Here is a 26201-nt window from a genome sequence, read left to right as displayed (position 1 = left end):
GTTGACGTGTAACCCTCAATGCCTGGAAATGGGACCTTTTTTGGAAAGAGGGTCTTTGCAGATGTAATCAAGGCAAAATGAGATCGTTAGGGTGGTTGGGGCCTAATTCAGTTGGACTGATGTCCTTGAAAGACCAGGGAAGTCTGTTCACAGAGGCAGACATGCGCAGAGGGAAGGGACTGGGAAGATGCCCAGGGGAAAGACAGCCACGCGAAGACGGAGGCGGAGGTGGGGTGATGTGCGCACGAGCCAAGGAACACCAAGGTTGCCGGCCACAACCAGAAGCGAAAAGAGGCAAAGGAGTCTTTCCCAGAACCTTCAGAGAGAGAGCACTGCCCAGTTGGCCCCTTGATCTAGGAGTTCCAGCCTCCAGAACTCTGAGAAAATAAGTTTCTACTGTTGTATGCCACTCAGAATATGCTACTTCTTTACCACAGCCTCAGGAAATGAACATAACCACAGACGTGGGCTTGGCTGCCAATGATAGGAAAGAAAGTTCTCAATCAGAAGCCCTTCCCAGGATGAGGAAGTAATTCTGTGAGTTTTTAGAGTAAGTAAATGCTTTAAAAACAAAACCACACCAATTTAAAAAAAAAAATTACATGTGCAGATGTAAGTAATAACTGTGGGGTCAAAAACTTTGAATCCTCTCCCAATAGAAGCAACAATGTTGACACCGATGAAATGAACATGTATTTTGTAAGGTGTTACCTAAGTGCCCCGTTCATAGGTTTTCATGAACATAAAACTTTTTTATCTTCACAACCGCATCCGGAGAGAGGTCTCCACGTTTGTCACCTCCCCTCTCTCCACAAGAATGTCTCCCCCTTGCCACCTGCCTTTATGCAAACATATCATACACAAATAACATTTTAAAGTCTTATAAGAAAGTAAGAGAAATTAAGTATATAAAAAAGCAGAATATGCAGTTAAAAAGAGAGAGATTAGAGGGTTAGAACAGGAGTTCCCATTGCGAATCAGCAAGTTAAGAACCCGGTATAGTGTCCATGGGGTTGAGGGTTCGATCCCTGGCCTTGCTCTGTGGGTTAAGGATCTCGCATTGCCGTGAGCTGTGGTGTGGGTCACAGACGTGGCTCAGATCTGCTGTGGCAGTTGACTGCGGTGTGGGCCCAAACTGCAGCTCTGATTCGACCCCTAGCCTGGGAAATTCCATGTGGCACAGGTGTGGCTGTAAAAAGAAAAAGGAAAAAAATGGAAGGTTATGACAGAAATTAAGATTTTCATAATAAGACAAATAAGGCAAAGCTAAGGCAGAAAAAAAATTAAGGGAAAAAAGTTTCTCAGACTATAGAACAATTAAAATATAAAAATTAGGAACCTGAACGACAGCAAATAAAATAAGGAATCAATAAAAATTGAGGCCAAAGAAGAAGGAAGTAGACAAAATAAAACAACCTAAATAGGATTCAATTGAAAAGAAAGCAAAAATAAAGAACTTTAAAAGATAAATAGATAAGAAAGAGATTTTTTTATTTTATATATATATACATTTTATTCTAAGAACCAATTGAGGTGATAAACTGAAAAAAAAAAAAAACACACACACACAGGAGTTCCCACCGTGGCTAAGTGGTTAACGAATCCGACTAGGAACCATGAGGTTGCGGGTTCGATCCCTGCCCTTGCTCAGTAGGTTAATGATCCGGTGTTGCCGTGAGCTGTGGTGTAGGTTGCAGACGCGGCTCGGATCCCGTGTTGCTGTGGCTCTGGCGTAGGCCAGTGGCTACGGCTCTGATTCGACCCCTAGCCTGGGAACCTCCATAGGCTGCAGGAGCAGCCCAAGAAATGGCAGAGACAAAACAAAAACAAAAAAAAAACAAAAAAGGACGAAGTTTATAGGAAACACGCTTAAGATAAAAGAATTAAATGAATAACAAAGAAAGCTAACTAGTAAAATGCAAAAGTTTAAAAGAATATGACTCTATGCCATATAGCAGACATTGACACAACACTGTAAATCAACTATACTTTAAGTTTTAAAAAGTGAAAAAATAACAAAAATAAAAATTCAACTTTAAAAAACATTTACTTTAAAAGGAAAGCAAGAAACATGGCAAAAAAAAACTATTAAAAATTTAACTAGAAAGAAAATAAGTGGAGAGATATGTTCATATGCCATATTTCTGGGTAGAAAGAGTCCAGATTAAAATTAATTTAAAAATTACAAAACTAAGAACACTAGGTGAACATATAGAAGACTCTTTAACTTGAATGAAGAAAATCTAAGCAAAATATGCAACGAAACATCCAAATAGGAAGGGATCCACAGATGTATTGCATTTCTCTGTGGCAAAAGGCAGAATATAAGCATCATTAAGGTAGGATTCGCTCCAGATTGCTGAAAACCATTCCCCCTTTGGGAGGTAGCATGGAAACTGAGAAGTGGGCAGGAAAAGTAAAAGTATTTTTACTTTTTATTTTTATGCATTTCTGTGTAGGCAAGTATTTTTCAATTAAGAATGCATCATTTTTGTAATTGGAAAATAATGCAAATCTGGCATGAGAAGCTTCTACAATAAGTATTTCATGACAGTCAAAAGCAATTAAAATAAGAACATAACAATATAAAGTACAAATATCCACAGTGCAAATAAAAAAGAAGAAAAAAGGACCAAAAAAAAAAAAAATGGAAGGGAAATGAACTCAATTGTGTTTTCTGAGTAGAAAACATCTTCCCACAGGGAGTGTTCTGGGTCCTTCTGGGTAAGGTAGGACAACCTCTGATCAATAGCAAAGCTGTACACTGGCCGAAACGCAGAGAAGCCCAGCCCATGGCCACTGCGGCTATTCTGCGGAGCCAGAACTTTGACCTGCTTCCCCGGAAGCCTTCATCCTGCCTAGAATTCATTCTTTGGTCCAGAGTGATGCTTTTATAGAAAGCAAAACAGCAACAATTCAGAAGTAGGCTACCCTTGCATTCAAAAAGAGGGCATCAGGGGAGTTTCTGTTGTGGCCTAACTGGATTGGTGCCTCTTGGGAGCACTGGGACACAGGTTCCATCCCGGGCCGGCAGAGTGGGTCAAGGATCCCAGCACTGCCATGAGCTTTGGTGTTGCTGGAAGATGCGGCTTGGATCCGCGTTGCTGTGGCTGCAGCATAGGCTGGCAGCTATAGCTCCAATCCCACCCCTAGCCTGGGAACTTCCATATGCTGCGGGTGTGGCCCTAGAAAGACAAACAAAAAACAAACAACTAACAACATGGATTTCCTTTAGTGATTCAGGGGGTAAGAACTCCAGTAGTATCCATGAGGATGCGGCTTGGATCCCTGGCCTCCCACCGTGGGCTGCATAGGTTGCAGATGTGGCTTGGATCTGGCGCTGCTGTGGCTGTGGCCTCGGCCAGCAGCTGCAGCTCTGATTGGTCCTCTAGCCTGGGAACTTCCACATGCTTCGGGAGCAGCTTTAAAAAACAAAAACAAAAACGGAGGGAATCAGGGGGTATGATAGCCCCAAACTCTGAGGTTGGTTTTTCTAGAAAACCTGGGTTGGCTACAGGATGCTGTTTCACATTAGCCTGAGCTGTCATTAAGGGTACAGATGACATTGGGGTGCATATCTCTGACTCCTTCACTCTGATCTTGGGGGGGGGGCTCCTGCACCCTGCACATCCCCAGGGGACCCCACGGGGCCCAGAGCCTCACCAGAAGAGCCCACTTTCCCGCACCAGCTGAGGTCGTCTGCAATGTAACCCAGCAGCGTGTTCTCCAGGGTGAACAGCCCCTTCTGAGTCTTCGTGTACTGATGGGCCAGCTCCTTCGTTTTGCTCCAAAAGACTGTCTAAGAAAGAATAAGCACAGTCTATCACTGAGATCAATGTGCTGAGTCCAAAAAAAGCTGCACCTTTTTGAATGAAAGAAAACACAGAAAACAGAGTAATCACGTTACTCTAAGAGGTATCGAAGCCCAGGCCTCTGTGGCTCTGAATCGTGGGCTCTTTACATTTCAACTGGTCATTTTCAGGACCATCATACTTGAGCACCACGGACCACCTAAACTTGCCAAGCCTCAGTTTTCTCACTGGCAAAATGGGGGTACTGACACCTGACCTATTCCACAGGTTGGTGGCGAAAACCTAAGGGGATAAGGGTTAAGAGAGTCATTTGTAAGCAAACAAGGCACTTGGCAAATGCCAGATGGCATCACTGCTGCCATTATCACCATGAGCGGGCAGGGAGAGTTTGACAGGTACATAAATGGGTTATTTTTGTCTGCGTTGGGTTGGGTTTTGTGTTAGGTTTGTTTTGCCTGATTTGAGATCCACTTTCCTTTCCCCTTTCTCATCCCCAATGCTCTCTCTCTCTCTTTCTTTTTTTTTTTTTTTTTTTTTTTTTTTGTCTTTTTGCCATTTCTTGAGCCACTCCCGCGGCATATGGAGGTTCCCAGACTAGGGGTCGAATCGGAGCTGTAGCCACCAGCCTACGGCAGAGCCACAGCAATGCCGGATCCTTAACCCACTGAGCAAGGGCAGGGACCGAACCCACAACCTCATGGTTCCTAGTCGGATTCGTTAACCACTGCGCCATGACGGGAACTCCCAATCCTCTCTCTTATCTCCCGTCCCCAGGTGTCCCCAAATCCCGATGACATCCTGGTCTCCCAATGGCCCCACAAGCTCCTTCCTTGCCCACCATGCCTGCAAAATTCCTCTTCCCTCATTCCAGTCAAAATTCCGTCCCGTGGAGTTCCTTGGTGGCACAACAAGTTAAGGATCTGACGGCACTGCTATGGCTCAGGTTGCTGCCGTGGCACAGGTTCGATCCCTGGCCTGGGAACTTCTGCATGTCCGGGGCAGGGAGAAAAAAAATTTGGTCCCATGACCTCTTCCCTTTGGCTTTGTTAAAAAATAAATAAATAAAGTATAGTTGATTTACAATGTTGCTTCAATTTCTTCTGTACAGCAAAGTGACCCAGTCATACATACACACATATATATACACATATATACATTCTTTTTTTTTTTTTTCATGCTATCTTCCATCATGTTCCCTTTGGCTTTTACCCTCAGGGTTAAATCCACAACTTGACACACTTACCTTGTCGCACGGCACAGTCTGATGCCCCAGCTTCATCAGCAGGTCGTAGTCTTCCTCTCTGGCACTGCAGGGGTCCTTAGAGATAAATGCATCTGTGAATGCCTTCTTAATCTTCTGGCAGTCTCTATCTCTGTGAGATAAAACATGATGATTTGAATTATTCACGAATAATTAGATTTTCTAACATATACTTAGAGTAGAATTACCCCCCACATATCTCATTTACGAAGTTATTCGCTGTGTGCAAAGCTGTTCAGATGCCTCACTGTGTCTAAAGTGGTATTTATGAGTCCCCCTGCCCTTGTGGGGCTCGCTCTCTGCTTAGAGATAGACGGTATGAAAATAAGCAAATAAGCTAACAAGGTAAGTATGGATTATGATAAGAATGCAGGAAACCAGTGGGGACTATTGAAGCAATGACCCCTTTAGGGAGGGTGGTCAGGAGAGGGCTCCCTGAGACCAAGCATTGAGAAGAAATTCGTTCTTGCCCAAGGACACTGCAAGTGCAAAGGCCCTGAGGCAGAAAAGATTTTGCTGATTTGGAGGAAGTGAGTGAAAAGGAGGGCGGTCGTGAGAAATCAGGTCGGAAAAATTAATCCAGAAGCAGATATACAGATATGCACAATGGAATACTATTCAGCCACAAAAAAGAATAATGTTGCCATTTGCAGCAACATGGTTGGACTTGGAGGGCATTTATACTCACTGAAATATGTCAGGCAGAAAAAGACAAAAACCATATGATCTCACTGATACACGGACCCTAAGAAATACAAACTAGTGAACAAAACAAAAAAGAACAGACCCAAATCCTACAAGTCCTTTCCCTTTGTCCCCTGCCTCCGTGGATCCCTCCCGGCGAGTGCTCAGGCTTCTAGCCAAGAGTGATAAACCCACTTTGTTCAGCTAAAGTGGAGTTGGTGCTTGGAGCAGCGGGGCAGGGGGAATTAACAGCAACCCACAGTCTGAATGGGACACTGAAGAACCGAGAGGCATGTAGAAAGAAGCCCGCTGCATCAGCGATGATGCCTGACCTGCTAAGGAGCAGCTTCTGAAAGACGTGATGTCCTTATTCGTTTGTTTATGTATTTTTCCCTTTTTTAGGGCTGAACCTGCAGCATATGGACGTTCCCAGGCTAGGGGTCAAACCACAGCTGCAGCTGCCAGGCTACGCCACCGCCACCGCCACAGCCACACCAAATCCAAGCCGCATCTGCGACATACACCCTACTCATCACAACGCTGGATCTTTAAACCACTGGGCGAGGCCAAGGATCGAACCTGCATCCCCATGGATACTGGTCAGGTTCTTAACCCACGGAGCCACGACAGGAACTCCTGAAAGATGTGATTTATTAATAAGCAAGTTTCCTTTCTTCCGTATTGAGCTGGACTCTCGATCTGATATAGCAGTTTTGTCTTTACCTCTTGAATCGGTGACCTGGAGGCTCGGTGCATGCGGGCTGGGCACAAATGTCAGGATTCAAGGTCACTGGGACGTCATCCCCTTTCCCACCACTCTGCTCCTTCCAAGAGACCCCTCACCTGCCCCCATGCATCACTCCTGCTCATGCACTTCTCGTTCCTTCTCCCTCCCTCCGACCGCAGATGGACTGTCTCCAGGGCCCAGAGGCAGGGGGTCAGACGAGGGTCATGCTTGAAGGAGGAAGGCGAGGGTAAGAACCCCATGGAGCACTCACCATGTGCCAGGCACCGTGCTAGGTGCTTACCTTGTCCCGCATCCAATTTAACTCTCCCACCAGCCCCATGGGGGAGGGGCGGCACTACCAGCCCCCTGCTTTAGAGCTAGAGGCTCAGAGCTCAGGAACTTGCCCCCAAACCCATTGCTGTGGTTGCGATCTTTGCTGTGGCTGTGGTGTAGGCCGGCAGCTAAAGCTCCGATTCGACCCCTAGCCTGGGAACCTCCATCTGCCCCAGGAATGACCCTAAAAAGACAAAAAAAACCCACGAAAAATAAAAAAAAGAACTTGCCCCTAAACCAATCTGCGAGCGGCACAGCTGCTACATCCAAACTCTGCCCTTTCTGCTAAACGATACTGCCTCCCACAGGAAATTGATCACAGCCCTGTCCATCCCCAGAAGGAAGTGGGTCCCAACAGAAATGAGGACCCCAGAGGGTCTGTATTTCCCTATAGGTCACAGGAAATTTTGAAGACCAGCATAGGGATAGTAAGTGGATGGAGTAAAATGGGATGGGGCAGAAAGGGTTAAAGCTGTACGCTAAAGTGAAAATTAAAAAAAACAGATAATATTTGGTGGTTAAATCCAGGTTGTATGTTGTCAGCCTACTTGAGGCGCCACAACTCTGTCCTGTCACCTTTCTCTAAACCTACATCCTTCCCACGTGTGAGTTACACTGCAAAAGTCCCCAGCAATAAAGCAACGTCACTTTCATAATGTGTTGCTCCCCCAGGAAAGCACTCACATCCCAAGTCTTCTTCCCTAAAAGCAGTTGAATCCCGAGGGGTAATTACACTCAGTCTGCGGAATTTTCCTGCCGTAGAGTCCTGCCGGGCAGCTTGTTTTGGACCGAAGAAAACACGCAGCTTAACTCAACTGTGAATGCTCACATTTGAGGCTACGGGGAGCCCGCAGTGAAGGTGAAGACTGCCACCTAGTGGCGGAAAGGGGGATTTGCACTGAGGCGATCAGGATTTTATAAGTAAGGTCTTAAATCAGACTCTTCAGGCGGAAGGAAAGCTTAGAAATCATCAATCTGGCAAATATTATTGAGCACCTACTATGTTCCACGTATATGTATGAGCATGTAAGATATACCAGTGGACAAAATAGACAAGAATCTCTGTGCTGTAGGAGTTTATATTCTACCAGAGCAAGACTGACAGTAAACAATAAACATCATGGGAGTTCCCATTGCAGCGCAGGGAAACCAAGTCCGATTAGTATCCATGAGGATGCAGGTTTGATCCCTGGCCTTGCTCAGTGGGTCAGGGATCCAGCGTTGCCCTGAGCTGTGACATAGGTCGCAGACATGGCTGGATCCCACGTTGCTGGGGCTATGGTGTAGGCTGGCAGCTGCAGCTCCAATTCAACTCCTAGCCTGGGAACTTCCATATGCCACAGTGAAGCCCTAAAAACAAACAAACAACAGCATAATAAATAGGTAAGTTATAGAGTATTCTAGAAATTTATAAATTCTATGGAAAAAGGGAAAAACAGGTAGGCTAAAGGAGCCAGAGGTTATGGGCTAGGAGGTGGCTGTGCTCGGCGTTGAGCAGAGATGACAGTAGATGACATCTGAGCAAAGCATTGAAGGAAACAAGGAACTCAGCCATAAAGATCCCAGGGAACAGAATTCTGGGCAGGAGGAACAGCCTTCGCAGTGGCCCTAGTGCCTGACATGTTCAAGAAGCAGTAGAGAAGCCAGTATGCCTGGACCAGAGTGAGCGAGGTGGACAGTGGACAGAAGAGAGATCAGAAAGGTAATGCTGATTGCCTGGACAGAGCTTCATAAGCTTCCACTGAGGGGGAATGGAGGAGCCACAGGGGATGCTGAGCAGAGGAGGCACACGACACTACTTAAGTTCCAAAGGATTTCTGCGACTTTGTCGAATATGGTCTGAAAGAGGGGAAAAGGCAGAGGAAGGTAGACCAGTAACCCAGACCAGTGCCCTCGTGATTAGGACCAGGGCAGTAGCAGTGGAGACAGCGAGAAGTGATAGATTCTGGTTTCATTGTCAATTTCCTAACTGGTAGGATTGTGGTGTTAGAGAAACCAAGAGTTAGTTAGTGATAATTCCAAGGTTTGAAGCTGGAGACCCTGGAGGGATAGAGCTGCCATGAACTGGGATGGAGAAGGCTTTGGGTTGAGGTGTATTGATCAGGAGATCAGTTTGGGGCACCCTGAGTTTTAAATGTCCGTCGGACACGCAAGTGAAGCTGTGAAACGAACGGGTAAGTATGTGAGTCCAGAGGACTCATGAGACTACATGAGATCAGCATTTGAAAGACAAAGCAGGAATTCCCGTCGTGGTGCTGTGGTTAGGGAACCACGAGGTTGCGGGTTCGATCCCTGGCCTTGCTCAGTGGGTTAAGGATCCGGTGTTGTCGTGAGCTGTGCTCAAATCCCGTGTTGCTGTGGCTCTGGTGTAGGCCGGCGGTTTACAGCTTCTATTAGACCCCTAGCCTGGGAACCTCCATGTGCCACAGGAGCAGCCCTAAAAAAAGGCAAAAAGACACACACACACACACACAGAAAGAAAGAAAGAAAGACAAAGGAAAGACAACCAAGGATTGAACCTCCAACATAAGAGGCTGGAAGAAGAAGCCAACCAGACTGGAATGCAGGACAGAAAGCAGAAGAATGGGTCATCCTGGAAGCCATGCCGAGAAAGTCTATTAAGCAGGAGGATGTGGCCAACTGTGTCAGATGCTCTTGATTGACCAACAAATAGGAAGACTGAGAACTAAGCATCTGAATTACCCCCAAGGAAGTCAGGTCAAGAACTATTTTAACTTCCAAACGTTAAAAGGGAGGGAGCCGTGTTTGCCTATGTTTCTGTTACTGATTTCTCGTGACTTTGGTCTTTATACCAGATAACGTATTTCGTGAATTTATCTGGAGGAAACGTTGGGGAATGACTACTGCCTCTATTTAAATATTTCTAAGTGTACCATTAAGAAAGTAATATCCCTAAATTTATCCTTCCATATTCTCGCCTTTCATCCCACTTCAAGACTAAGTATGTCTTCTCCCAGAATATTAAGCAAGCCTGTTTCTTACTAATTATCTGTAGGAATTGGAAGTTTCCTGCAACCATAATGTAAACTAGATGAGCAAATAAATTGAATGTTGAGGAGTTCCCATTGCGGCTCAGCAGACGCGAACCTGAATAGTATCTTTGAGGATGTGAGTTCGACCCCTGGCCACACTCAGAGGGTCAAGGATCCAGTGTTGCCATGAGCTGTGGTGTAGGTCGCAGACATGGCTCAGATCTGGCGTTGCTGTGGCTGTGGCGTAGGCTGGCAGCTACAGCTCCGATTGGACCCCTAGCCTGAGAACCTCTCTATGCTGCAGGTGCAGCCCTAAAAAGACAGAAAAAAAAAATAAAGAAAAAAGGCATTCTGTGACAGTCACTTGCAATTCCTTAGATCAGACTCTTGTACTCATTAAGACCTATTTATCATTGTTCTAATATCCAAATGCTATAGATATAAACTTGAAAATATATTAATAATATATTTAAAAAAGATTATCTGTTTTATATTTCCATTCTTTTGTTCAATAAGTACCGAATGCTTGCTGTACGCCAGGCAGGAAGGATCAGGCAGACTCTAAGGACAGGGCAGTTAACAACACACACACAGCCCACGACCTGTAATGATCTCAGGCCAAAGGGCACTACAGTCACTAAATAGGAGAGCCGCACAAACACGTGGATTGTGTGGTGGTTAAGGAGATAGATCACACTGGGATATTGTAAGCTTGTGTTAAGCGTGGGGAGTTTTGGAATTCCTTCTGTTAAATACCTATACCTTTGGAGTTCCTGCTGTGGTGCAGAGGGTTAAAAACCCAAATGCAGCAGCTCTGGTTGCTGCAGAGGGGCAGGTTCCATCCTAGGCCTGCTGCAGTGGGTTACAGGATCTGGTGTTGCCACAGCTAAGACACAGGTCACAGCTGTGGCTTGGATTCAGTCCCTGGCCCGGGAACTTCCATATGCTGTGGGTGCAGTAAAAAAATAAAATAAAATAAAAATAAAAATAAAAAATAAACAAACAAAAAACTGGTACCTTGATGACCATGCGATCCCCGGTTACTTTTGACCTCAAATTGTTCTCCTTTACGTACTAGGACCCAACAGTGTCCTTTTTCCCTTTTCTCAAACACATCAAGCTTGTTTCTAAAGTTTGTGGATGTAATACCAACATTCAAAACTTAAAACATTCCTATACACCTGCAACAATTAGAAAACATTTAAAATATATATATACTATATATTCCTCTAAATACTATATATTACATACTACATATTAAAGTTATATACCATGTATTATATCAAAGTAGGATATATGCGTCTATATGTACATATATGTGTGTCTATGTAAACACATACACACATATCTACATCTATATATCATATATATGTATAATATATGTATATATACATATCTCCTACTTTGATAAATGGCTTAAAACTACAGGAATGCAAAAATAAGAAATGTCGAGGCAGAAATTTAACAAAATATATGTAAGTCTTGTACTCTGAAAACAAAATATTGGTGAGAGACATTTTTAAATGCCTGAGAAAATAGAAAGATTTCCCATATTCATGGTTGAAAGGCTCAGTGTTAATATGGTAACTATCACTAAGATGTATTTATATGTTTATTAAATCACAGAATTCCAGCATGCTTTGTTAAAAATACTGAAAAGTTGATCCTTAAATTTATGTGAAAATACAAGCCAGCCGAAACAAGCAAAGGAAAAAATCTGGAGGACTTAGATTATGTGACCTCCAGACCTACGCAAATTGGAGTTCCTATTGTGGCTCAGTGGTAATGAACCGGACTAGGATCCATGAGGACATGGGTTCGTTCCCTGGCCTCACTCAGTGGGTTAAGGATCCGGTGTTGCCGTGAGCTGCGGTGTAGGTCGCAGATGCGGCTCGGATCCCATGTTGCTGTGACTGTGGTGTAGGCTGCCAGCCATAGCTCCGATTAGACCCCTAGCCTGGGAGCTGCCACATGCCGTGGGTGCAGCCTTAAAAAGTATTTTTAAAAACCCCAAAAACCAAAAAACAAAACCACTGAAAAGCTTGGTGATCTAGACAAACTTTGCACTTTAAAAGAACATGAAAAGGCGAGTCACCAAGTGAAAGAAGTTTCAGGATACATCTGACCAAGGACTTTTCTGCAGAATACATAAACCGCCTACAACTCAGTGAGAACAAAAACTTACCTAATTTTTTCTGCAGATTGGCAAAAGATTTGACTACATACTTCAATAAGACCATGAGACAATGTTCAACATTATTAGTCACGAGGGAAAAGCAATTCAAAACCATCATTACCACACAACTGCAAACCCACCAGAAGGGCTAACATGTAAAAGCCTGACAGTAAGAAGTTTAATAAGGATGCGTAACACCTAGAATATTCATACGCCAATGGTGAACATCAAAACCATACAATTACCTTGTAAAACAGTTTACCAGTTTCTTAAATAGCCAAACCACATGGCTCAGCTTCTAGACATTTACCCAAGAAAAACGAAACCACATGTCCACACAGTAACTTATATATTAAACTCCGTAGAGGATTTATTTACTCATAATGTTCAAAAAATGAATACAAAAAAAAAAGTGAATGCAAAACAAATGGATGGACAAATTGGGATATATACACACTATGGACTACTACTCAGCAATAAAAAGGAAGAAACTACTTTTTTTTTTTCATCTTTTTAGGGCTACACCTGAAGCATATGGAAATTCCCAGGCTAGGGGTTGAGCTGGAGCTGCAGCTGCCAACCTATGCCACAGCCACAGCAACAGCACCACAGGATCCGAGCCACATCTGCGACCTATACCACAGCTCGTGGCAGTGCTGGATCCTTAACCCACTGAGTAAGGCCAGGGATTGAACCTGCATCCTCATGGATACTAGTCAGGTTCATTACCGCTGAGCCACAGTGGGAACTCCCAGGGAAGAAACTATTAACATACACAAAAACGTGGGTGAATTACAAAAACATCCTGCCAAAACCATGAAAGAGGCCAAAGACAAAAAGAGCACATAGTCTATGACTCTGTTTACATAGATGTTTTAAAAAAGTAAACTGATATAACAGGAAGTAGAGACACATTATTGGGTGTTAGGACATCAGTTATTTAGACAATGTGGAAATGGTATAAACAGACCATAAACCAGGTTAGAGCCCAGAAATGAACTAGTAAACCTGATATGCTACAGAAGTGACACTACAAAGCCCTTGATATAGGATAGATGATTTGATAATTAGTACTCACACAACTGACTATCCATCCGTAGGAAAAAAAGTGAAATTAGGTTCCTACCTTAACACCACACACAAAGATACATTCCAAATAGGTAAAACACTTAATTTCAAGATACAAACGCCACAACCATAAAAGATAAATATGATCATATTAAAATCTTCAGTAAAACAAGGGACCCACTAAATAAAGTCAAGAGCCAAGGAGTTTCCCGGCGGCATGCGGGGTTAAGAACCTGCTGTCACTGCAGTAGCTCCAGTTTGATCCCTGGCCCTGGAACTTTCACATGCCATGGATGCAGTCCAAAAAAAAAAAAAGAAAAGAAGAAGAAAAGGAAAACAGTCAAACCACCTACTGGGAGAATATATTTGTAATTCACACAACTGACAAAAAAGTTAGAATCCTAAGTGTGTAAAGAAGAGAGGCAATTTAATACAAAAAAAAAAAAGGCAAAAGACAAAGAGGCATTTCACAGAAGAAATCAGAAGGACCCATATATGCATTTAAAAAATGATCAGTTGTGTTTGTAATCAGGGAAAGATTAAGCCCACAAAGAGACAGGCAAAACTGTTTGACAATTCCAAGTGACAGTGAGGAGGTACCAGAACAAGGAAATTCACGCTGCTTCTGTGAAAGGAAATTGATACCACAAATCTGGAGATCGGTGTGGCCATATGTTACGTGGCAGATATCATTGCTTCCCAAGCTACATAGATACACCTCCCCCTTAATTCCCTATTGGCAAAGCATGTTTCCTATCAGAGAGATTCCAAATACCAAATACTCACTTCGCCAGCCTCCTTTACAGTTTGGGGAGTCAAGTGACCCAATTCCGGCTAATGACATTCAAGGGAAAGCACGGAGGTAGCTGAGGGAGGGCTTCTTATTCCCTGAGAGTTCCCTTCGAGGCTCAGCAGTTAAAGAACTAGACTAGGATCCATGAGGATGCAGGTTCCATCCCTGGCCTCACCCAGTGGGTTAAGGATCCAGTGTTGCTGTGGCTGTGGTGTAGGCTGGCAGCTGTACTCTGATTCCACCCCCCCCCTCAGCTTGGGAACTTCCATATGCCACAGGTGCAGCCCTAAAAAGCAAAAAAAAAATTTTTTTTAAATGTTGTTCCCTGATGAAGAGACACATGAGGAGGGTCCTCTTGCCCATCCTCCTGCTCTCTGTTCCCAGATATCATTCTATGAGGATGTAATGGCTGGAGCAGCAGCAATCATCTTGTGACAAGAAGCTCAAGGACAGCTTGGAAGAGAAGCTCAAGGATGTATTATTATACGACACAGGGAATGCAGTCAATATTTTGTAAACACTTGGAAATGGAAAGTAACCTTTTAAATTGCATAAATGTTTTTAAATTTAAAAAATTGAATTAAAAAATGAAATTAAAAAAAGGAGCCCAAAGATAAAGGTCACCCCAGGGACATGGAAAAGTGAAAGATCCTAGGCCATCAGCGAGTGAGTTGCTGAACCTCCCCAAGGACCACCCCCCCTTCCGAGGTGTCTTATTACATGTGTCTACAAAAATCTCTTGTTTTAAACCACCTTCCGGTGAGTATTCTTTTACTTGCGGCCAAAAGCGCCTTAATTGGTCCACCCACCGGCGTGGGCTAAATTGCGTCCCCAAAGTCTCACTCCCTTAGGATGGGATCTTTTTTAGGAATGGGATCTTTGCCGATGATCAAGTTAGGATGAGGATGAGGGTGGCTCTTAAGCCCATAGGACCAGGGTCCTTAGAAAAAGGGGACATCTGGACCTAGAGACAGATGCACACAAAAGGAAGAAAATGTGAAGACATAGGGAGAACACCTGCTAGGCAAGGATGCCTGAGGCTTTTAGAACCTGGGAGAGGCATGGAACAGAAGCTTCTCACCGCCCTCAGAAAGCATCAGCCCTCGGACACCTTAATTTCAAATTTCTGACCTCCAGAACTGTGAGACAATCCATTTCTATTGTTTAAGCCGCCAGTCTGTGGTACTTTGTTATGCCAGCCTGAGCAAAGTCACACACCTAAGAAAGGTGAAGATGGCACGCTCTATGACTTAGCAGTTCTCCCTCTAACTAAATCTTAGAAAAAAATCATATGCATAAGAAGACATGTATGTTTTAGCATTGTTCATGTCAGCAAAACCTAAGAATAAGGAAATCTGTTAATAAGCATAGGATCCCCAGTATCTACAAAGGACATTGGGGCACAGGCGGCAGAGCAGGTTAATGACCCAAATATCAGACCACTCTCCGTGAGTATCAACACACTATGTCTTCAAAAAAGCTGGGTGTTTTCCAGAATTCCGCAACCTGAGTTCCACTAAGGCTTTGAGATAAAAGTGGAAGAGGGAGTTCCCGTCGTGGTGCAGTGGTTAATGAATCCGACTAGGAACCATGAGGTTGCGGGTTCGGTCCCTGCCCTTGCTCAGTGGGTTAAGGATCCAGCGTTGCCGTGAGCTGTGGTGTAGGTTGCAGACGCGGCTTGGATCCCGTGTTGCTGTGGCTCTGGCGTAGGCCGGTGGCTACAGCTCCGATTAGACCCCTAGCCTGGGAACCTCCATATGCCACGGGAGCGGCCCAAGAAATAGCAACAACAACAACAAAAAAAGACAAAAGACAAAAAAAAAAAAAAGTGGAAGAGGACACTTCTATTGTTTACTGGGTGGGTGTGCACTGGTTTTTATAAATGGAATGATTTTTACTAACTATATAATATATCACTGGGAATTATTCGATCTACCCCAACTGTCAAAAGCTTTGAAATGCAATCACGGTTTGGGGGCTTCCCTGAGAAACTGCACCATCAACACAGGCATCTGAAATTAAATAAATAGCTATACATTAAAAAATAATAATAAGTAAACATAGAATATGATCATTCAGTAGAATATTATACACCCATTAAAATTAATGAACTAGTGGGAGTTCCCTTCGTGGCTCAATGGTTAATGAACCCAACTAGGATCCACGAGGATACACGTTCAACCCCTGCCCCCACTCAGTGGGTTAAGGATCCGGCATTGCCAAGAGCTGTAGTGTAGGTCACGGACTCAGCTTGGATCCTGCATTGCTATGGCTGTGGTATAGGTTGGGAACTGTAGCTCGGATTCGACCCCAAGCCTGGGAACTTCCGTATGTCGCAGGTGTGGCCCTAAAAAGAAAAAAGAAAAAAATGAATGAACAAGTGCTCATATATCCACATGGACACATCTCTAAAATGATGTAATTAAAATCACCAAAGCATATTGTTAAGTAGAGAAAGCAGAGTTTATTCTACAGGGCAAAAACACAGAATAAATACAAATACAAATTAAAATGCAGCAGCATCTCTCCTTTTCAGTTTGACAAAAATTAGAATGCCTGAAAACACCTTGTGTAGTGAACATACGAGGAAAGAAATGCTTATGGCCTGACAAAGAGAACTGCCTCATAAAGAGAAATTTGGCTATGCTTAAATAGCATATTTTTTGACTTAGTGATTCTGCTTCTATGATTCTGTCTTAGGCACACCCAAGAATTTTATTGCAACATTGCCTGCAGTATATTGCAAAAGATCAAAAAAAAAACTAAATGTCCATCAAAGCATGTCTAGACTATGGTAAATCTATAAAGTGGGATCCTATTGCAATGAGATAGAACTATATTGAAAATCAAGATACCTGGTTAAGTGGGAAAAAAGAGACAGAGGAAAGAGGATGTGTGTGTGGTACAGCAGGAACCAATCCAACTAGCAACCATGAAGTTTCGGGTTCGATCCAGTGTTGCCATGAGCTGTGGTGTAGATCACAGATGTGGCTCAGATCTGGTGTTGCTGTGGCTGTGGTGGAGGCCAGAAGCTGTAGCTCCGATTCGACCCCTAGCCTGGGAACCTCCATGTGCTATGGGTGCAGCCCTAAAAAGACAAAAAAAAAAAAAAGGGAAGAAGAAAGAGGGCAGGAGAAAAAAGAAGAGTGCAGCCCTGAAAAGCAAAAAAAAAAAAAAAAAAAAAAAAAAAGAATACATGAATATACACATCCATTCAGAGAACATTTCTAGAAACATACAGATGAAATAAGTTATATTTGCCTCTGAGCATAAAAACATGAAAACTGAGGGGAGTGGTATTTTGATTTTTATCTGTAATATGTTATTTCTATAAAAACTAGGAAAAAAAGATCCAAAGCAAATATGATAAAAGTTTCATTGTCTGCTAATTCTGCATGATGAGTAAAAGGACATTTGCAACATTGTTCCAAGGATATTTCAGAGCATTTAGCATTTTCATAATCTGATAGGTTTGATTTTTAAAAAGAAAATAATTGAGAGGAGATATAGACTGGAGAATAAGGAGTACTGGGAGCTCCCGTCGTGGCTCAGTGGCTAATGAATCTGACTAGCATCCATGAGGACTCGGGTTCAATCCCTGGCCTCGCTCAGTGGGTTAAAGATCCAGTGTTGTCATGAGCTGGCGTGTAGGTAGCAGATGTGGCTGGGATCCTGCATTGTTGTGGCTGTGGTGTAGGCCAGCAGCTACAGCTCGGATTCAACCCCTGGCCTGGGAACCTCCATGTGCCCCGTGTGAGGCCCTAAAAAGCAACAAAACAAAACAAAACAAAAAAAGAATAAGGAGTACTGAAGAAGGAAAAGAAAGTCCCTTGAGCAGGAAGAATGAAGAAAACTAGACCTATCAAATATAAAAAGGACAAGTTTTAGCAGTGAATTGATATGTTCATAGCCTTGGTTTTCTTTCTCTTTTTTTTATGGTGGCGCCCCACAGCTTATATTAGTTCCCGGGCCAGGGGTCGAACCTGGGCCACAGTTGCAACCTGTGCCACAGCTGTGGCAACCCTGGATCCTTAATCTACTGCTCCACCAGGGAACTTTCTCCCAAGCACCTTTTAAAATTTTTATTAAGAAGTATTAAAGCATGAAATCAGATCCCCGAAATGTGATCAACGGCCCTTGCTCTAAGTCTCAGACATTGCTTGTAGTTTTAATCTCTCCCCCTCTCAACTGCATGTTTTCTTTATTCTTAAAGAACTCCCAAGGAGATTGAATTACTGCCAACTCTGACATGGCTCCAGACAAGTTAATTTATAAATAAATGTTTACTCTAGAAACTCCTAGATAATGAAGGAAGCAATTTTTATGGAATTTCACAATTTTTTTTTTCCAGCCACCCCCGTGGCATATGGAAGTTCTCAAGCCTAGGATCGAATCTGAGCCAGAGCTGCAACTTACGCCACAGCTGCAGCAATGCTGGATCCTTAACCCACTGGGCCAGCCAGCTCCAGGATCGAACCCACACCTCCACAGAGATAAGCCAGATCATTAACCGACTGCACGTCAGTGGGAACTCCAAAATTTCACAATATTGCAACTATGATGTGCCAAGGACAGAAATGACTTTATACCATTTGCTTGGTTGTCATAATAAGAACGAAGAACCATGCGAACTATAGCAAGGCAAATATGGATTATAGCCAAGTAAATGCGTTGGGGGAATTGTTCATATCCCTTCAAATCAAGCTGTACTCGTGGCTTCGAAACATCCCAAGACCAAAACTGTACATAGCTTTCTGCTGTGTGGCTGTATCATATTTGATAAATCAAGTAGGAAGTGGAGAGCCAAGCTTAGCATTTTTTTTTCTTATTCAGAACACACCTTTCATTTAAAGTGTAAAAGAAAAAGGAAATACACACTAAATATGTAACATAGTAAGTTTTAATATATAGACACTCCCAACTGGTGCTCTGAGCTTCTCTGTCTGCGCAAATACACATATTTGCACTTGAACATGTGTAATTGATTAGGAAGGCTTAGCAACTTTTAAAATGCCACGTTTTAGAAGAAATTTGCATTATGTCTCTGAAACTCCTTAGCTGAGGCTATCCATTTAAGCAGATAGCTTCCTTTGGTGAATCTCTTTCCTTAAAAACAAATGTGGTATTCCCCACCTGTTCAGAATTTTTCTTGGAGGGTTAAGTGATTTTGTTTTCTTCTCTCTCTATATATATATTTTTTTCAAAGGGGTTATAAAGGGCATGTTTTACTTTTATAGTTAGGGAAAAAATGAGTCATTGGGAGGAGGAAGAATGTTATTCTCATACCCCACTCACCCTGCACGTTTCTGACCTGAGTTTCAACTTTCGTTCTTTGTCTTTCTCAAAACAAGATTCTTATCACCCCCTCTTGCAGGGAAGATATTAACTGGTGCTGTTTTGTTGAAAAAGGTGATCCCTTATTCCCCATTCAGATCAACTCAAAAACTGATGAATATAATCACTCTTTCCCTTCCAAGCCCCTACCTAGCCTTTCTCACACACACACACACACACACACACACACACACACACACACAAGCAATTTTTTAAATTTCCTCTATCATTCAGTTTCCTGTTTGGTTTTCACCACCTTGCATCTGTTCTTTCCACCGCAGTCCATTTAAATAAAACTTTGCCCTAGTAGTTTTCTGAACTGATCTATGTCTAAGGCAAGAAATAGATTTTTAACGGCGAGGGAAAAAAAAAAATCTTTAATGGTAAGAAAAAATACCTGGTCACCTCTAAATTCATTTATGGAAAAAAAAAAAAAGACCTCTTAGCTGACCCCTACTTAACTGAATGTCTGTGATAACAGACAATCTTCGTTCTCACTGTACAGACTCTGCCTGTCTTCTACCCAAGGAACAGGCTGCTCGCTGCTATACCCAAGAACTTTCATTTTCACTCGTTTCGTAGTTTACATGCCTATTCTTAAGCATGTTTCTGTGTGTTATTTTGGCCGTAAATTATATAACTCAATTAAAGTGTTCATAAATAAATTGAATAACATTTTTTCTTAGGGAAACTAAGTTGAATTTTTTTGGTAAAAATGACCAAAGTGAATCACTTTAAACAATGTTCCTGGACCATGAGGATGCAGGTTCGATCCCTGGCCTTGCTCAGTGGGTTAAGGATCGGTTTTGCCGTGAGCTGTGGTGTAGGTCACAGATGAGGCTCGGATCCTGCGTTGCTGTGCCTGCCGTGTAGGCCGGCGGCTACAGCTCCAATTTGACCCCTAGCCTGGGAACCTCCATATGCCTTGGGTTCAGCCCTAAAATGACAAAAGACCAAAAAGAAATGTTGCTGAGGGAGGGAGGTGGGTGGACTGGAATCTGGGGTTAATAGATGCAAACTGCTGCATTTGGAGTGGATAAGCAATGAAATCCTGCTGTAGAGCACAGGGAACTATATCCAGCTACTTATGATGGAACATGATGGAGGATAATGTGAGAAAAAGATATCACACACACACACACACACACACACACAAGGGTGACTGGGTCACTTTGCTGTACAGTAGAAATTGACAAAACACTGTAAACCAACTATAATGGAACAAATAAAAATCATTTTTAAAATGTTGCTGAATTTTATATTGGTAGACCAGTTGTGAAAAACAATAGCAAACTGTCAAAATTGAGAAGCAGTCTTTACTTAGACAACCACTCCGCTCACTTTAAAGAAGCCGCCTCTTGGAGTTTCAACTCTGACGCAGCAGAAACCAGTCTGACTAGTAACCATGAGGTGGCAGTTCGATCCGAGGCCTCGCTCAGTGGGTTAAGGATCCAGCGTTGCTGTGAGCTGTGCTGTAAGTCACAGATGCGGCTTGGATCTGGCGTTGCTGTGGCTGCAGTGTAGGCCAGCAGCTGTAGCTCTGATTAGACCCCTAGCCTGGGAACCTCCATATGCCACCGGTGTGGCCCTAAAAGACGCTCCCCCCCAAAAAAAAAGAATAGCTAGCAGAATGTTGATAATTCCTGAGGTTGAGTAATGGGCCAAGTGGAGATTGATTATAATTTTACATATGTTTGAAGATTTCCGTAACAAAAAGCTCCGACCCTACTGGCATCCTTGCTGTCTCAGCCTTTGTAGGGGTTCTTCCTTTTGCTTAGAATGCGCTTCCACAGACCTTTCTAGTTTTTGCTCTCCCTCTTTCTTCAGGTCTTTGCTAAAATGTCATCTTTCGGTGAAGCCTTCCTTGTTTTATCACCATACTTAAAACTCTTTCTAGCACTTTCCACCATCTGCCATATTGCATATTCTCTTGCTTTCTTTATTGTCTGCACCTCCACTCCCCAGGGAATATCAGTTGCATCTGAGCAAGAATATAGTCTGTTTTGTTCACTGCTACATCCTCAGGATCTGGAAGAGTTTGTGGGACATGAGAGAAACTTGATAAATACTTATTAAGTGTGTTACACAAAATACATACAATTTGGAAACAAGGACAAAAGGTGGGCGTGTGTCCTTCAGTGTCATATGGGGTCACTGTTTAACACATGTAGCCAAGAAGAAGTTAATTATCTAGCAAATGTATCTTTGTTCGTCTCTGCTATTGACTCTCAAACCTTATGAACTTTGACAGTAACTTGTAGATTTTATTCATTAGAGATGCAAGTAATTCCTCTCTGATAGAAAAGCTATCCCAGGAGTTTCCACTGTGGCTCAGCAGGTTAAGAACCCAACTAGTATTCATGAGGATGAGGGTTCGACCCCTGGCCTCACTCAGTGGGTTAAGATCCAGCATAGGTCACAGATGCAGTTCAAATCCTGTGTTGCTGTGGCTGTGGCTTAGGCCTGCAGCTGCAGCTCCAATTCAACCCCTAACCTGGGCACTTCCATATGCCATAGGTGCAGCCATAAAAAGTAAAGAGATTCCCCAAGGCTATGGCTTTTTATTGCCTTGTGGAACCATCCACCAGTTTTATCTCTAACCTACCAATCTAATGCTTAAATTCCTTTTTTAATACTTATAAATAATCAGGGCTACCAAGTGTTCTCTGAATGGATTTTATCATTTTCCTAATTCTCTCAAAAATGAATCAATCCATCTTGGACATGTATTGATTCTGTATGTTCTCAAAGGCATGCTCTAAACTTTTTGAAACTTCTGCTTTGACAAATAAGTTCATATTGTGATGAGCTGGGCAAATGTTAGTTGTTATTCTTGGCTCTTTGCTATTTGAGGCTCTGATTCTACCTACAACATACACATCTGATCCACTTGCAATAAGACTTTTTCAACCAGTGCAGGACAACTGGTCACTCCATGCTCTCCCATCAGATTTCTCTAAGCCACACAGCCCAGGCCCTTGAACTTCTTCAGCCAGCTTCCCCTCCTGCTGCCCCACCTCCAGAACCCACTCTATTTGTTACTCACAGGGGAACTTAAGCATCTAGGACTGAAAGTGAATGGAAAGATAACTGAATATCCTCATTATAAGAATATAATAAGAATACAATTGGAATGGGTTGCCCCAGGCCCTGGGGCTTGCTCAAAACACACTCTTTTGGAAACTGTATGATGTGATGGCTCCAGGCTATGCAGTCAGGTCAAAACTGGCTCTACCGCGTACCTAGGGAAAAATCACTCTGTGTGATTTTTCTCATCATTCTGATGGATCTGAGGATTCCAAGGATAGAAAGAGATGAGTTGCTCTCCCGACGCTGTCATGTGCTAACTGAAAGATCGGCTTTGTGAACTTCATATGGGGGCCTGGGCTCAGAAAGGTCCCACACTTAGAGTTTAATGCTCTGCAGCTGCTGTCTGGAGATTCTTAATAATCTGATCTTTGCTTTCGTGGGACACCAGAGGGTGCACCCGGGCCTTGAAGCTGTGGCTCACACATAATAGCCCCCCCAACCCCTGCCAGCTGCTTCTCCACCTCCCTGGGGCAGGTTCTCGCCCATGGTGACCCTGCAACATTCTGCTGCCCATAGGAAGATCAAGGTCAGGCGCGCCTTCCCTGTGTGCCAAGTTCTGGGGGGCAGCCTCAGGTACCTATGAGGGTCTGGGTCCCTCTCTGCAAGTATTCCTGAGCCCAGGGGGCCTCAAGCCCAAATAACAAATAAAAAACATCTGGCAGGTAGAGAGAAAGACCACACAAGAAAGGGAAAGCGAAAGCTTTTCTCCTGCTTTTTGAACAATGAGCAGTCACTTCATTTTGCACCTTGCCACCGCTAACCAACTGCCAGATATCACTTAATTCTTTAACTGCCTCTGGCTCCATTTGCCCACCTGTGCCATGCATGTCCTGAGATTTTCCTGACAAGATTCTGGTAGCATTTTAAAAGAACCCACCGTAGAAAATTCTTCGCACATTGGCAACCCATAAACACTCTTCCCGACCCGCCCCCTTTCAAAATTTCTAAACAGACTTTTGGCAGCTCTTCTCCAAGGGTTTTCCCTCCAAAGAGGAAAGGAGGAAGCAGAAAGGCTTTGAGGGATCAGGCTGATAAAGAACCAAAGGTTTCTCCAGGCAAAACATGGCCACTTCCGGCAGCTGTTAATAACGATATCAGAGCAAGAAGTGTGCGCGGGACGCCAGTGGTGAGCAGCACCGATCTTTCTAACATCTGAAGCAAAGCACAAGGCCAAGGAGCCGAGAAGGATCATCTCTCCTTCTTCCTCTCCTCTCCTCTCCTCTCTTGCTCAGCCATCTGATGTGCTCCTGGGGCATCCAACGAGCCCTTCCTTCTAGAAGATTCTACCCCCCAGAGCTGCACACTCCCAGATGTGCAGGGAGCACCCAAACTCAGTTGATTTGCATATATATGCCACTCCACCCTTCCTTCCACAGATAACAGCCCCAGGGTCTGAGTTTCCCTCCTTGCAACACAGCCCACAGCCCCCACACCTCAGAGTCCTCTTTCACTTCCTGTTTTATCTTCCACCTTCAGTCAAGTGCATCTGAGATGCCCTGGCCGCTGGTCTCTATCTTAGCAGCCCAGACGAAAGGTGGGATTGAAGGAAGCCTGATAATCATAAAGCAAACCCAGGTGAATGTGGTGCCTTGTGATGCTCTAATGAAGTTCAAGGTCTCACAGAGAAGGCAGACATTGAGCAGGTGGTCATTCCATCACCTCAAAGGGAAAACACGCTGGAATTCTGGCCTGTACCAGTACGGTCACCCTCTCACTCTCGTGTGTGCCGAGAAGGTCCAGGTTGTGGACGGGCCAGTGGCGTTCTCTCAAGGTCCCACAGCCTTCAAAGAGATTGGAGAACATTCTTTGTCCAACCTTTCCCAGCTGCTGCTGATCACGTCTGTGGCCATATCCACCATCTTTTCTGATTCCTTTATCTTGGCCAATCTGCCCCCCGGAGTAGCATCTTATCTGTCTCCAGGGCTTTGTTAACAGGGTAACACACACTCTTCAGAACACACATTTGCTGAAATCCTATGGCAAAAGGAAAACTTCAAATGCTACTTCTTTCATCAAATCCATCCTGACTGCCCCACCAGGTGCTCAGTTCTGAATCTCTGTGGCATGAGGCTGGCACCTGGCTCAGAGCAATTCACCCATTTTTCTCATTTGATAGGTGCTGATACATCCTACTCAGCCCTGCGGAGTCTAGCAGGAAGTACAGCACAGAAGCAGCCCCTCCGCCCTCGGAGGCCCTCTCGTCCTTGCACAGACCTTTTTGCTGTTGGAGACAACAGGTCCTGCAGCACACTCTGTCCAGGCCAGCATGCCCCACCTCTCCTGCTGGACGTGGAGGGCAGGACCTGTGAGTCCTTCCTCCCTGAATCCACAACTGCACACACACAGAAAGTCTTGACTAAGTGTTTACACAAATCTGCTATTTTGCCCATTTCATATTAATAAATCTTACCGAGGGGAAGTTAACCAAATGCTCGAGTCAACAAGATGGGAGGCCATGGGGAAATGAAAATGAAGAATTGGCCCTGAGAAATCTTGCTAGACATTTGGAGAGGAATGGGAAGCAAAGAGTAATTATGACCTTGAAGATAAAGGGATCAGAAAAGATGGTGGATATGGCCACAGACGTGGTCAGCAGCAGCTGGGAGAAGCTGGACGAAGAATTTTCTCCAAGCCTCTCACTGTTTATGTTATGTATCAACCAGCATGATGTGGACTTAAGTGGAGCTAATTCAGCATCTATTAAGAACCTGTAATGTGGAGTTCCCATTGTGGCTCAGCAGGTTAAGAACCTAATATAGCGTCCATGAGGATGTAGGTTCCATCCCTGGCCCTGCTCCGTGGGTTAAGGATCCAGCATTGCTGCTAGCTGAGGCATAGATCGCAGATCTGGCTCAGATCCAGCGTTGCTGTGGCTGTGGCGTAGGCCTGCAGCTGCAATTACAGTTCCCATTTGACCCCTAGCCAGGGAAATTCCATATGCCACAAGAGTGGCTATAAAAAAAAAGAAAAGAAAAGAAAAGAAAGAAAAAAGAAAAAGAAGAAGAAGGAGAAGGAGAAGCTGTAATGTGATGTGCAACCTGCCGGACCAGAGGGGATGCAGAAGTGAATGAAACAGCCCCTCCCCCCCCCATGATCCTATCTTGTCATGGGGGGCGGGGACGAGGAGAGCTAGTCTAGAAGTACCTGCGTCCGTCCCTAGACAGCCAGCAGCTGTCATCCATACCTGCAATTCACAGGAGCGCTGGACTTCCTCAGGGTGAGAAGATTCATGAAACAGAAGCTACACCAGCGAGGTGCCTCCCTGGAAGCGCATCTGACTTGGGGTGCTGGTCCTCCAGTCTCTCCTGCAGGCTCTGCACCACCCTCCTACGTGCCCTGGGTCCTGGCTGTTGCTTGGACACTTGAAACTCTCCCGCAGTCCCAGTATCCCCATATTGTCAGTGCTCACCATTTTCTAACACTTGGGTGAGTCTTGGCCACAGCTCTCGGGTCTCATAAGCCCCAGGTCATCTTGGCCAGAACATAGCTCCTTGAGAAAGGAGAGCCTGATGTGATCTGTTTAGGGGTTTTCTGCATTTCGTGCTCCTGGTTCAGCTCAAAAAAGCGCAGCTGGATAACCAGAGACACGTTTCAATGCTTGTCCACCCAAATTAAAGACCGGCAGAAAGTGAGTTCCGTGGGAGGAAGACATTTATGGAAAAGGAAAACAGAAAAAGGAATAAGGGAAGAAGACAAAGAAATAACAAGAAGCTCTTATACAAAAGAAAAAATAATCGTGTCTAGCAGTCAATATGCCCCCAAGAGAAATGGATGGATTCAGAAATGAGGTGTTGAGAAGTTCACTAGGGAGGATACTGATTATGGCTCTGTTCATTTTTATTATTTGCAATATACCGACTTGTATACCCCTTGTTTAACTCAACTAAATGCTTTTGCTTATTATACCCTGGGCACTCTTTCAGGTCCTTA

At 44.0% G+C, this 26201-nt stretch overlaps 1 protein-coding gene across 1 annotated transcript in view; it reads right to left on the bottom strand.

Annotated features, from left to right (window-relative positions):
• CD38 (CD38 molecule) overlaps nt 1-26201 on the bottom strand; it is a 47102-nt gene that overhangs the window by 14926 nt on the left and 5975 nt on the right. Inside the window, 2 exon segments of the mRNA NM_001243883.1 lie at nt 3664-3799; nt 5056-5185. Coding sequence (NP_001230812.1) covers nt 3664-3799; nt 5056-5185 — 266 coding nt within the window.

The sequence above is a fragment of the Sus scrofa genome, chromosome 8 (genome assembly GCF_000003025.6).
Source record: "Sus scrofa isolate TJ Tabasco breed Duroc chromosome 8, Sscrofa11.1, whole genome shotgun sequence".
NCBI classification, from domain to species: Eukaryota; Metazoa; Chordata; class Mammalia; order Artiodactyla; family Suidae; genus Sus; species Sus scrofa.
Note: the sequence above shows the minus strand (reverse complement) of the source record. Positions and strands in the feature narration are given on the sequence as shown.